General features: G+C 35.5%; 2 protein-coding genes across 2 annotated transcripts; both read left to right on the top strand.

Moving 5' to 3' along the window:
• Positions 1-1,867: 1,867 nt before the first annotated feature.
• LOC143537559 (glutathione S-transferase zeta class-like) lies at positions 1,868-5,942 on the top strand. Its single transcript, XM_077031307.1, has 10 exons — positions 1,868-1,959; positions 2,038-2,082; positions 3,661-3,746; positions 3,841-3,912; positions 3,991-4,044; positions 4,134-4,209; positions 4,926-4,987; positions 5,184-5,243; positions 5,320-5,413; positions 5,730-5,942. Exons 1-10 carry the CDS (start codon positions 1,884-1,886, stop codon positions 5,768-5,770), a joined length of 666 nt encoding a protein of 221 aa, XP_076887422.1. The 5' UTR covers positions 1,868-1,883; the 3' UTR covers positions 5,771-5,942.
• Positions 5,943-6,364: 422 nt separating this feature from the next.
• Positions 6,365-10,626, top strand: LOC143537560 (glutathione S-transferase zeta class-like). Its single transcript, XM_077031308.1, has 9 exons — positions 6,365-7,207; positions 7,274-7,321; positions 8,056-8,141; positions 8,240-8,311; positions 8,409-8,462; positions 8,570-8,645; positions 9,442-9,503; positions 9,822-9,881; positions 10,103-10,626. Exons 1-9 carry the CDS (start codon positions 7,120-7,122, stop codon positions 10,181-10,183), a joined length of 627 nt encoding a protein of 208 aa, XP_076887423.1. The 5' UTR covers positions 6,365-7,119; the 3' UTR covers positions 10,184-10,626.
• The last annotated feature ends 2,306 nt before the right edge of the window (positions 10,627-12,932 follow it).

The following is a 12,932-nucleotide window of genomic DNA, read 5'->3' on the forward strand; positions in this document are numbered from 1 at the left end:
CGTAAGCTCATGTACTATTCGACTAGTCAATAAGTCTGATCACCATGTTGCTTTTAAGGTTCTCACCTTGTTTTTTATATATGATTCTACTTTTATCTCTTAACAATCAGATATAAGTAGATTTATCCACATGAGTTGATTTTTTTTGCAGGTTAAAACCACGTCTTCGTCAAAATACCGTGTCAGGCCAAATACGAGAGTTATTAAGCCAAATTTAACATGTGGTTTTACAGGTATAAGTTTTGTTGTCGAAAATATTAGACGTGTGGTGAGTCCTTGCTAATTTGCTACTACTTGAAGTTGTATATCTTGTCAAGCGTCATGAATTTTAGGCTGTATACGGATTATACTTTGCAGACATTGTCTTGCTAGAGTTCTCTTTAACACTTGAGAATTTAACTCAATTATGGAACTATGTAACCGTATTTCTAAGAGTACTACTTGTACTTGTTAAGTTTAATCACTCATATTTTATTTCTCATCCTTTCTGTATGACATTAAGATCGAATGATATTTGACATCTAGAGTGACCAAGAAACACGGACCCCATATATTAGACAGAAGATGTGTGCATTTGCTCATTGTATAAATTTCTTATGATCTATCATTTTCTTTGTTCTTGGCCCACAAGTCTATCTTTTAGAATCATTTTCCCTTATATTTCGTGACAGTATCTGCTAAATGTGCTTTTGATTGAAGCAGTTGATATACCGATTATAAGAACCCATGATCAATGTGTTGACAATTAAGCCATTGATGGATTTCACTTCTAGGATAGTTCAAGTTGTATACGCTAAGATATATTCGTATTGGACATGTAGCACAGTTACTATGCAAGCCCAAAAAGTAGCTCCTCCAGATCTGATATGCAGTGACAAGTTCTTAATTCAAAGTACAATTGTACCCAACGGGACTACGGAGGATCGTATCATGTCTACCACGGTTAGTATCAAGAAAAGTTGGTTTGACAGTGAGTTATAGAATGTGGCAAATGAGCCTGGTTGGGTAATGTGCTAAAATGGGCCGGGACGGTCTGCCCACACACAACACACTTTTTAACATATGATAACCCAATTGAACCCATTTGTAAAAAAAAAAAAAAGAAAAATGATACGTCTAGACGTCTAGTGAGTTTAGCTGATTCATCACCTTTTCAGTTTGCTAAAGAGGAAACAAAGCTTAAAGTGATTCTTGTCAGTCCACCCAACTCACCAATATTGTCATCAACGAACAATATCAAGAATGAGACCATATAACACAGTCACTGAATCAAATGATGATTTAGTTCAACACAATAGTTCTAATGCCAAGTTAAGAACTTTATTTGATGGTAGGTATTATGGCTAAATATATGTCTTACATATCATCTTATTTTATGAAAAAAAAGGGGTTGCTTTATTAGTTATTACTATTTTTAAACTTACGCTAACTAGGTTGATGAGAAGTATAGAGAAGTTGTAGAGGGAAGGAAGAACGAACAATCTATAAACGGAAGAATTAGGTTTAACTACTAGTACATTCACCTAAGTAACACTACTTTTATAGTTATTGAAAGAAACTTGGTGTATTATTTTATACGGTAATAAAGACATGTCATACATTCACAGCCCTATACATACTAAGTATGTCATTAGATCATGTCAAAGTAGCCAACTAGTATCATGTTTTTATTTTATTTGTAACTTTTTCAATTTAACAATTAAAGAGCCAAGTTGTTCTAATCACCAATCAATCAGATTATGAGAGATTAAACTTTTTCACAAGTATGAAATAAAGGCTAAAATTAACTACTGTAATAATTTAACCGCGGTCGGTAAGGTATCATCAGTTTCAACGTATGAATGTGAGAGATAAACACAAAAACTGGCAGAGCAGTAATAGTAATGGAGGTGATGAAGCTGCACTCGCATCCGATGAGCTCATGCTCTCGTCGTGTTCGTCTAGCTCTCAACTTAAAAGGTTCAATCTCTCACTACCTAATTCAATTACAAATTCCGATTATACAGTTTTACTGAATCTAACTAATTATTCTTCTAGGGCTCAAATATGAATGCATTAATATTACCTCCGTCGGAGATCCAGGTGAGAATAACACACAAACTTTTTCATACTTTAGTTACTTAAACAGGTAATTGATTTGATTTATAAGGAAATTTCTTTATTAATTGATGAAATCATAACTACAAAAGTTAAGGATAACAAATATACTTTTTTACTTTTAAAAGTTTAACCGAGATTATTACTATTTTTCATTTACAAATTCTATTTGTAAGTGAGAGGTAGGGGATCAATGGTAGATATACTTATTTTATAAGTGAGAGTTAGGAGGATCAAACCTCACTACCACCAACTTATATGGGAGATACGAGGGATGACCCTGGCTTGCCAGGGTTCGAGTCCTGATCTCACCCGGTTTTACCGACTCCTCGCTGTCGTGCCGTTTGGCGGGCGTGGGGGTCGGGTTTTATCCGGTGAATCCCTCGACAGGTGGACCGCTAGAGGCTCCGTCCGTCCGGACTAGTGGCCGGCTCGGGCTACCTTTAGCTAATGGGGGCCGCGTATGGGGTACCCGACGTTACTTAGTTGGCCGTTCAAAAAAAATTTACAAATTCTATTTAGACTCATAGGTTTCCTAATATATTTTTGAATAATTGATATATAAAGTTACTAATTAATTGCTTTTAATTATAACTACTTAATCATTCCATTTTTATTGATTTTGATATAATTAGAGATATATTCAATTATTTTAACTTCTATTAATGACATAATAGTAGTGTGAAGTAATTGTTATAAAATATTTTTTAGTTTACAAATAAATTAATTATAAGCCGGTTTTGTGAGATACATAGCAGTCAGCGTTTTCAGACACGGACCGGACATCGAACCAAACGTCTTACCAGGTCACAGTTCGGTTCAGACGTTGACGACATCATTAATTTAAAAATATTTAAATATTAGATAGTCTAAAAACTATTAAAGGTTGAATCTAATTTTAGGTTTATGCTTGAAGAGAAAGGATATTTATAAATGTTAAATCAAGGATTCTAACACAACTACGATTTAAGGGGAGTTGGAAAGCATCTCTAGTTTTAAACATGAGGTCTTGGGTTTGAGACTTGCATCACACAATAATTTTTTTTTTAAATTTACTAAAATGCCATATGGACAATATGTCTTTTTTAGTATGCTAAGATAATCAATATTATTCAGTTACTTTTTTTTTTGTATTTCATCACATAACTGACATCCGTGTAAAAGATAATTAAGGTAGTCGAATTCATAAAACTCAATTTTGCTCTCTTAAACCTTAGAAATAAATGTAAAAAAGACAATCTTGTCCTCCTTAAGTGTATTCTAATATAATACAGTATCGATAAATATTACAAAATTAACAATACTTTTACAAAAAAAGGCCCTCTATATGTCAGGATGGCATCAGGTTTTTGTACAATTTCAGTGACAATCACAAAAAGCATTTGCTTATGCAAGACACATAAGAGACTCTATATTAGAGATAATATTATATTTGTTTCTAGGCAATTGACACACGTCTAGTAGACTAGTACTTATATGTTATATATGCATTATAACGAGACCTATAATTGTGGAATGTGGACTCATACTGAAAAGTGTAATTCTGTGAACTTTGGAATACAGAACTTTTGAAGGTTAATCCTATGGGCTATGTGCCTGCTCTAGTGGATGGCACTACTGTAGTTTCAGATTCATATGCGATAATACTAGTGAGTTATTTATTTCATTCGGGGCGGTATAGTATAGAACTCATGGTACTATTAGTTGCTGGTCAATATCCTTGTATGATCTTGTTATTTACAGTACCTGGAAGAAAAATACCCTGAACATCCTTTGTTGCCTCGAGATATTATAAAAAAATCAATAAATTACCAGGTAAATCGGTTGCAATTTGTTGACTCAAGTGACCATCAAATTCTTTGTTCCAAATGAGTGACAACTTGTTTGTGGTAGGTTGCAAGTATTGTGTCTTCAAGCATTCAGCCTCTTCAGAATACAACTTTAGTTGTGAGTAGAAACTTTTGGTTTCTGTTTATGGCATGCTATTATTGATTTTCCATATTTTAGTTTTGACCATGCTTAAAGTTATTTAACAGCATTATATTGGGGAGATTGTTGGTCCTGATGAGAAGCTTCCTTGGGCTCAATATCATATCAGCAAAGGGTTAGTAGGTAAGGATCATTATTAGCCAAAATTCCAATAATAGTAATAATATACACTTTAGGATCAATAATACATACAGAATGCTCTTTTCATAAAACAATTTCCCAATTCAACCCATGCTAAAAGAAATCTAGAATATGAGATGGTCAACCCACCCAACCCCTAGGCCCAAGTATTGTAATTCATAATTGCAGAATTTGTGGCTAAAATGAATGGTTATGTGGCTCAAGTATCATATCTGAACTCTGAAGTTTAATAGTCATCATCATCATCATCATCATCGTACTCAGTATATCCCACCAATAGCAAAGCTATAGTAGGGTCTGAGGAGGGTAAGATGTAGACAGCCTTACCTCTACCCCATAAGGATAGAGAGGCTGCTTCCGGTGAGACCCCCGGCTCGATAGTAGTTTTGCATCAAGCCTTGGACATAAGGCACATAGCACTCAATCATCGGGACACCGGCTGATCGGTGCATGTACCCTTGTCTTTCGGCTATCAACGCCACTACATGATGCCTGATTAACCGTCCGTCACTTTTAACGTTATTTTCACGAGATTAGTAAAATAACGTCAAAATTAGTGCAATTTCACTTTTGCCCACCCGAGGGTTCACACATATATACATCATATGTGCGCACCGCGAGCAGGGCTATCTGAAGTTTAATAATGAGGGTATTTAAGCTGAAATTGTTACCGAATCCCTAACTGTGTACCTATGCAGCTCTTGAGAAGCTATTAGCGAACCATGCTGGAAAATATGCAACCGGAGATGAAATTTACCTGGTAAGCTAATAGCCATAGTCTATATATGCTGCATATATTATGATGTTTGATCTTTATAACAATGCACTTAAATGGATCATTAACGTTTTAATCTCATTGTTAATCGTATGGAAACAATCAATGATTTACATTCCCTCATGTTAAGGTGGGAATATTCTTCTATGAATTTAATATGTTCTTTTATGGTAATTTGCAGGCGGACTTGTATCTTGCACCCCAATTTGATAATGCAATCAATCGTTATAAGCTTGACATGGTATTTAATCTCTACCAACATGCCGAAGTTTTTTTCTTCTTTTAGTTTTTATAAATTTCTTCATTGGTTGGCGCAGACCGAGTTCCCACTTCTACTTAAGCTGAACACGGTTTACTGCCAAACACCAGCTTTCCAACAGATTTTTGCTGAAACACCGCAACAACAAATAGGTTTGACCCACACACACTTATTGTTATAAATGAAATATTTACTATAAGTTTTATAGTAAATTATATATAAAATTGTTTAGGAAGTCAATTTCAAAAACATAAAATAAGAAGTATAAATTGAAACAATAAATAGTTGAATAAATCAATTTAGAAACTTTTTTAGTTTGACCTATTAATAGCTAAACGAGTCACAAATAGCTAAATCTATACTTTGGTTTAAACTGTCAAACATGTGACTATGTGACTTTCCTTAGCTGTCTAATCTTATTTTGTCAAATTTTATTTTGATTTCTCATTGTGTTAATGCTTGTATCAGATAAGTCGCTTTTCAATTTTACAAAGCCACATGAGACTTAAGACGTGTCATTTACAGGCAAAACCAATATATGACTTGAAGTGAAAAATGAGGTTTGGCTGTCATTAATATCCTTAATTGCATGTTGTTGTAACTTTTCACATAAACTGTACTTGATGTATAAGCTTAATAAAAATCATATTTTGATGTATATCCGGTCAATCCTGCGAATTCACATTGGGTCGGGTTGGAGTCCGAATCAATTCGATTCCCTTCAAAAGCTTGATCACTTATAAGATAATCAACACACAAGGACACTTTATCACCTCTCACGCCCGAGCCTGAGCTTGGTTTGTTTAATTTATAAGAGTTGGGCCCAAGTTCGGCTTGTGAGTACTTTTTAACCTTGAGATAGGCTCGAACTGGTTAATATTTATTTATATACTTGTATAATTATTTGTATAAATCTTATACTCATTTAGGCCCACGAATCTAGTGAAACTCGATAAATGAAGCTCAGGCTTGTTAAATGAGATTCTATACAAGCTTAGGCTCATTTCATAAACGACCAATTGGCTTGCGTTGATAAATCAATTGAAGCTCCAAGATTTCATATTTGAATTGAGCAATTGAATCGATCAACAATGTAAGTTATTTATGATTTTGGCAACTACTGGTTCTATATTATAAAAACAATTTCTCTGCTGCTCACCAAGGTTATGTTCATTTGGTAGTTGGTACCAATGTTGACGTTTTATGTACAACTTTTGGTACCAATTTTGTTTACCCGTCTTCACTTCTTCCCTGCCAAGACTAGACTCTCGATTTTCCTCATTAGCATCGTTTAACTGAAATGGAACAACTCTTGAACACAAACGTCAATCCATTGCCCATCAATACTAGAGTCGGACCCAATGAATATTACCTGCTTTAGTATTTATACATTCAAATTCCGATGGCACACCAAGAAAATTGACACCGACCCCATGGATTTTTAAAACCGAAGAAAACATTTCTTGGGTCCGCCTTTAATCAATACCCACCTTTACTTGTCTTTCGGTTGCTACATTGTGCGCTGGTACGATACCGATAGTCCGATACTGACCAATTTCAGCGTGCGAAGAATTATTCTAATTTACTATTAATTATCAAAAAGAGAAAAAAAAAATCAACGGTCTACATTAGTTGGTAGAAGATAAAATAAAATGACTTGTATAAAAATAGACATCCAAAATAAATAAATAAATAATTAAACTTATTATGACTAATGCCGCCAACAATGAGATTATTGTCGTGATAGTAAACATACAAAGAAAGTTAGTAACCAATATAAACACGGCATCAATTAATACAAAGTCCGTCAACTGAACTACTGAAGTTGACATTTATTTAGTCATCAACACATGCAGTTATGGAAGAAGGAAATCAAACAATGAAGTTGTACTCCCACCCCATGAGTTCTTGCGCTCGTCGTGTTCGTCTCGCTCTCGGTTTAAAAGGTTCTGTGCATGTAAACCTAAACATACTTGTTTATGAATAATCATTTGAGCATGCATGTAATGCAGGGCTGGAGTATGAATGCATAAATGTTACTAGTCCCCTCCAAGATCCAGGTCAGAATACTGAAAATAATATATGTTACATGCGTTTTGTTTATTTTGATATTGGATTAATCGGTATTGTTCATCTTTTAATTAATTTGATGTTGAGGTGATTTTGTAAATCAATTTGAGGAAAATTTCATTGCTAACTATCTAAATTCATCTATTTGTTAGTAAGAAGTAACTAAGAATTTACGCATCGGGGTAAGCGTTTGTTAAAGATATGCATTGGGTATCTGTAAACCTGTTAGTTTGTTAAAAATCATCTTCCGGGGTTCCCAAATATAGTTTTTTACTATTTTAACTTTTATATAATTCTATTACCCAATGAAATCCAGACATGAAAACTAAAGTTTAGTGAATCATTAGATTATTCTATTACTAAGAACTAAAGCAAATGTTTACGGGTATGGTTAGGGTAAACGAGTGAGTATATATGCTTCGGGTAATGGTATCATCTAATCCCATACCATGAATTTTTTTATAACCAATCTCATATATGGTCTCAAGCCCAAATACCTGCCCCAAATGTTTTGGTTTTGGGGTTTGGATTCCTTTTTGTTTGCCATCTACCTCCTTGAAGGCCACATGTGTGAGGAAAACTGTGTTTTATTAACATTACTGGTTATCAGGTCATTGGTGGGTCCCGTGAGTTTTATTGTAGTCATAGTTAAAAAAAAAGAAGAAGAAATTTACAATTTCATTAACAATCACATGATACTCTTACATTGAGGTTTAAAATGCAGAACTTATAAAGATCAATCCTATGGGTTATGTACCTGCTTTGGTGGATGACACTACTGTACTTTCAGATTCATATGCCATCTTATTAGTGAGTAATTTATTTATGTTCTTCATTCAGGGCATTTTAGAACTCATGGCACCAAAAGTTGCTGGTCAATATTCTTGTATGATCTTTGTTATTTACAGTACCTGGAAGAGAAATACCCGCAACACGCTTTGTTGCCTCAAGATCTTATAAAAAGGTCAATAAATTACCAGGTACATTGCAAATTTTATTGTTGAATTTTAATGATCAGATTACAAAACTTTCGTCTGCTCATTTCTACTTCATTGATCAACTACTTGTTTGTGGTAGGTTGCAAGTATCGTTTCGTCTAGCATTCAGCCTCTTCAGAATACAAATATAATTGTGAGTTGATACTTTTAATGATTGCTGTTTTTGGTATCTGTATCTCATCATGCCGTCAAATTATCATATTCCAGTTTTGACTTAGTGATCATGTTTGAATGTATCAGAATTATATTGGGGAAAATGTTGGTCCTGATGAGATGATTCCTTGGGCTCAATATCATATCAGGAATGGGTTTATAGGTAAGTTATGTTCTGTTCATTCTATTACGTTCGTTTATATTGTTAACGAACGAACATAAATGATCACAAACACGTTCATTTTCTTAACAAATTAACCAACACGTACAAGAAAGCATGTTCGTTAAATTGTTCATATTCGGTCGTTTTTTGATTAAAGTTAAATAAACGAACAAAAACAGGTTAGTTCGTGTTTGTTTGGTCCGTTTACTGCTGGCATCATTTCATGCTCCAAATATGCCTGTCATATTATCTTAACCCTTGTAACACCAACCATATTTGTGTACATACAAAGAGAATTAGAAAGAAAAATATACTTACATTCATCATACAGTATGATATTGTAAGTGTTTATCCAAAATGTGAGCTTTTGCTGTTGCATCAAACCGTCTATGTTGACAGAGGCCAGCTTCTCAAGTAGGAGCCTAAACAGTCAAGTAGCACATAGTTCATGAAATAGTTTGATATAATAGTAAATTACAAATTTTGTCCTTTATGTATACCCAATTTACGAAACATGCCATTTTAAGATGGAAAATTACATTGGGTGTCATTTGTTTGAAAAGCTATCACACTTCATGTCATTTCCAATAACGGAAGTTAACTTTTGTGGTTAGATTTATGAAAATAAAAGATTAGTGAGAAATACACATTTCGTCCTCTAAATTAAGGGGTAAAGGCAAAATGTTCATTTAATAAAACGAACCTTAAAGGTTAACTTCTGTTAAAATGACATAAAACGTGATAACTTGCATTCATGGTATTACCATAATATTTAATTCTGTGATCATGTTTGCAGCTATTGAGAAGCTATTAGCGAACTATGCTGCAAAATATGCTACCGGGGATGAAATTTACCTGGTATTTTCATTCTTGGCAACTGTAATTTTGAACTTGTGCTGTGCATATTCAAGTACTTTTAGTCAAGTTGTGAACTACAAATGTTATTTTTGACCCTGTAAAGTCAAATTCGACTTTAGTTTTGTATATTATGAGGTTCACATTTAGTCGACATGTTAACTAACTGAATGTATTAATCTGGTTTGAATTTATTACATCAAGATTCTTCATTCTGTGGACTTCTAGGAAGTTCAAAACAATATTTTGAACTAAAGAATCAAAATTCTGGCGTGCTAATTATTTGCTTGATTTGATAAATATATTATTGTTTACTTGCAGGCAGACTTGTTTCTAGCACCCCAACTTTATAATGCAGTCTGCCTCTACAATCTTGACATGGTAATGTCTGCTCACAAGCTACTACTAGTATGCAAAGTTTAATTCTGTTTTATTTGTAAATTGCATATAACTATCAGAAATTTCTAATTTGGAAATCAACACACAATTGGGATATAAATTAAAAAGAGTCTTTACTGTTGAATATCTATACACATTGACCCAAGTCAGTTTACAATGTCATTATTTTTAACATGTAAAATATTCTCCTCTAATTGATGCAGACTGAGTTCCCAATCTTACTTAAGTTGAACAAGACTTACTGTGAAATTCCGGCTTTCCAACAGATTTTGGGTGAAACTTGAAACACTGCAACACACAGGTTAAGTGAGGTAGCTGATACATTAAGATATGTTTACTTTCCTTCTAGAGATTCCCATGAACATGATGTGCGGGTCAGGTTGACCCAAAAACACTTTTTGCTCTTTTTCACATCTTTTATAGATAAACGATGCGTTAGTTATGATTATGATTACAATATTATTATTATTATTATTATTATCTAAATCTTTAAATAAGTCAACTTAAGAGTGCTTGCATTAAACATAGAGACTGGTTGCAAAAGTTATTTAATTAGTTATTTATTTTACTTGGTTAACCAAATATAAATGTTAAAGTGATGAACATGTATGTAAATTTAATTATTTATAAAAGCTTCAACTTAATTGCAACTCGAATATTCTCTCTGGGTATCTGGGATGGAATTCAGGGTTGTTAAATGGGTCGTGTTTAGGAGTTGGTGGGTCTAGCCCGATGAAGAAACACATATCCTATCCCCGGGTATGGGTCCTGGATCTAATGAGTCCACAGAGTACAATATGATAACTACTACCACGATATGAGTAATACTTCCCAAAGTCCAGTGACGAAACCTGCAAAACAGACACCGTGAGTCTCGTTACAGGAAGGACAAGAGGGGGGGGGGGTCTTCCTGTAACCACCCTCCGGCGTGAGAATCAGTAACGTTTGTAATGGAGAAAGTACTGAAGTACAAAGACTAAGTGTAGTCTGAATATAGGTGAGTGTATGAGTACCTCATACCGTTCAATAAGGTATTTATAGCCGAAGGATGAAGGAAGATGATTGGGGCAGCTGTCCTCTTCTAGAAGATCTTTAATAACCGCCTGTACACGTGCCCTCTTGTGATAGGTTAGGCTATACGTCTCATGTGCATGAGTATAACAACCTGGACACGTGTCACCAAGTGATAGGATTGATCACGTCATGGCCATGTGCACGGTTATAACAACCTGGCCAGGTGTCCTTTGTTCATTGGTTGGTATATCACGTATTCCTCAAGTAAGAATCATGAACCTTCTTCCAGAGAGTACTTGAGTGGTGACAGCTGTCCCGCTGGCACTGCCTTCCGGTTGTTTAGGCGGACAGATGTCCTGTCCTGCGGATGACTTTTGAGGATGCTAGGATGCTTCCGCGCGTGTTATGAGGACGTTTCTCCTCAATCGTGATATGCGGGTGATCCATGTGTCCCGCGGGTGGCTTATAAGAGAGACCTCTGTGACCCGCGGGTGGTACTTAAGGGTATTTGGGTCTTTTTGGTACCCTACCTCTATAAGTCCCCCCAGTCCAGTGTTTCTTCCTTGTGAAGTTTTTATGCGGGTGAAATTCTGAACTTAATGCATGTTGGGGGTTTTTTGAGTCTTTTTGGAATTAGGTAGAAAATATCTTCTGTTGGTATGGATAATCATGAAAAAAGGACAAGTTGACCATTCGTAGGCGCGTGAACAGATGATGGAACGTTTTCGACGGCTGTCACTGTACCCGATTGTGCAACTTTTTCTCTTTTCGAATTTCCCGCGTGACGTGGCAGTCACTGGTTGGGTGACGAATTTCTATCTCTACTGTTCATATCCCATCGCATTAATTGCGATGGGTATAAATAAGGAGAGGTTTCTTCTTTTCAAAGCTTTATCGTTTTTTTTTCTTCTGATTATCTTCATAGTTTCTCATAACTTTTCGTATATCTTTCTTCTATCTTTCTGAATTCTATTACAATGTCGAACGTTCAGAATGAAGTTGATGAGATAGAAGTTTCATGGGATTACTCAGAGTACAAAAAGCTACTGGAAACTTATGGTATTCCTCCTGAATGGGGACCGGAATTCCCTTCTCCAGGTTCTATAGCCAGTTTCCCACCGCCTGGGAAGATGGCTTTGTATGCTGATTATTTTGCTTACAGGAATTTCCGTTTACCCATAACAAAATTTTTTGAGAGATTTCTAACTGCTTATGGGGTCCATTTATCCCAATTGCATCCACGTGCTATGATGCGAATTCGTCACTATGAATTTGTATGTATAGCACGTGATATGGTTCCCCACATAGATCGATTTCCAGTTTTCTACCGTCTTACGAACCGTAATGGTTGGTATACGTGTCAAGGGTTTTCCGACCGGAGTATTGGATATGAAGTTGAAAAATTGTCTACAGACTGGCGTAACAAATTCTTTTGGATATCTGAGGACGTGGTGCCTCTGTCTATGGTTCGTCGCCCTGTGAATTCCGTTCTTCCGGAGGTTGTCACAGCTGCTCATGAAGGTCATGAATGGTATCATGTTTTTACCATGGAGCCTTCACCTATGCGCGCCTTGCTAGAGGAGGCTTTGGTGTGGGCGGGCATGAGTCGTTTGTGGCCAACGGAATTCATGGAACCTATTTTTGTTGGTCTCAATGAGCGTAAGTTATCTTTTATTGCCCCTTCTTCTTCTTGAACATTTTTCTGATTTAATTTCCATCTCTTTCAGGTCGAAGTCCTATGTTTAATGCTCTTTTTGAGGACAAGGGTTGTGTTCGCAAGAGCATCCGCGAGGCGGGGAACCAACCTATACTTGCCAAAACTAAGTCTCAGTTTCTGTTTCCGAAGAAGGTTTGGGCTGAACCTGTAACTTCGAACGCCACCTTTGAAACATGTGCGTATGTTCTAAACCCTCCTCCCCTTACTGCCGTTACTTGGGACATAACGATTGCCATCTTATCATCAAGTGATGATGATGATGTTTCTCAGTTTTCTGCTTTGGAAGAAGAGGGAGACTCTAA

This window comes from Bidens hawaiensis, unplaced genomic scaffold (genome assembly GCF_021521415.1).
Source record: "Bidens hawaiensis isolate Kalapana, Puna unplaced genomic scaffold, B.hawaiensis_p1.1 tig00011228_1, whole genome shotgun sequence".
Taxonomy (NCBI): domain Eukaryota; kingdom Viridiplantae; phylum Streptophyta; class Magnoliopsida; order Asterales; family Asteraceae; genus Bidens; species Bidens hawaiensis.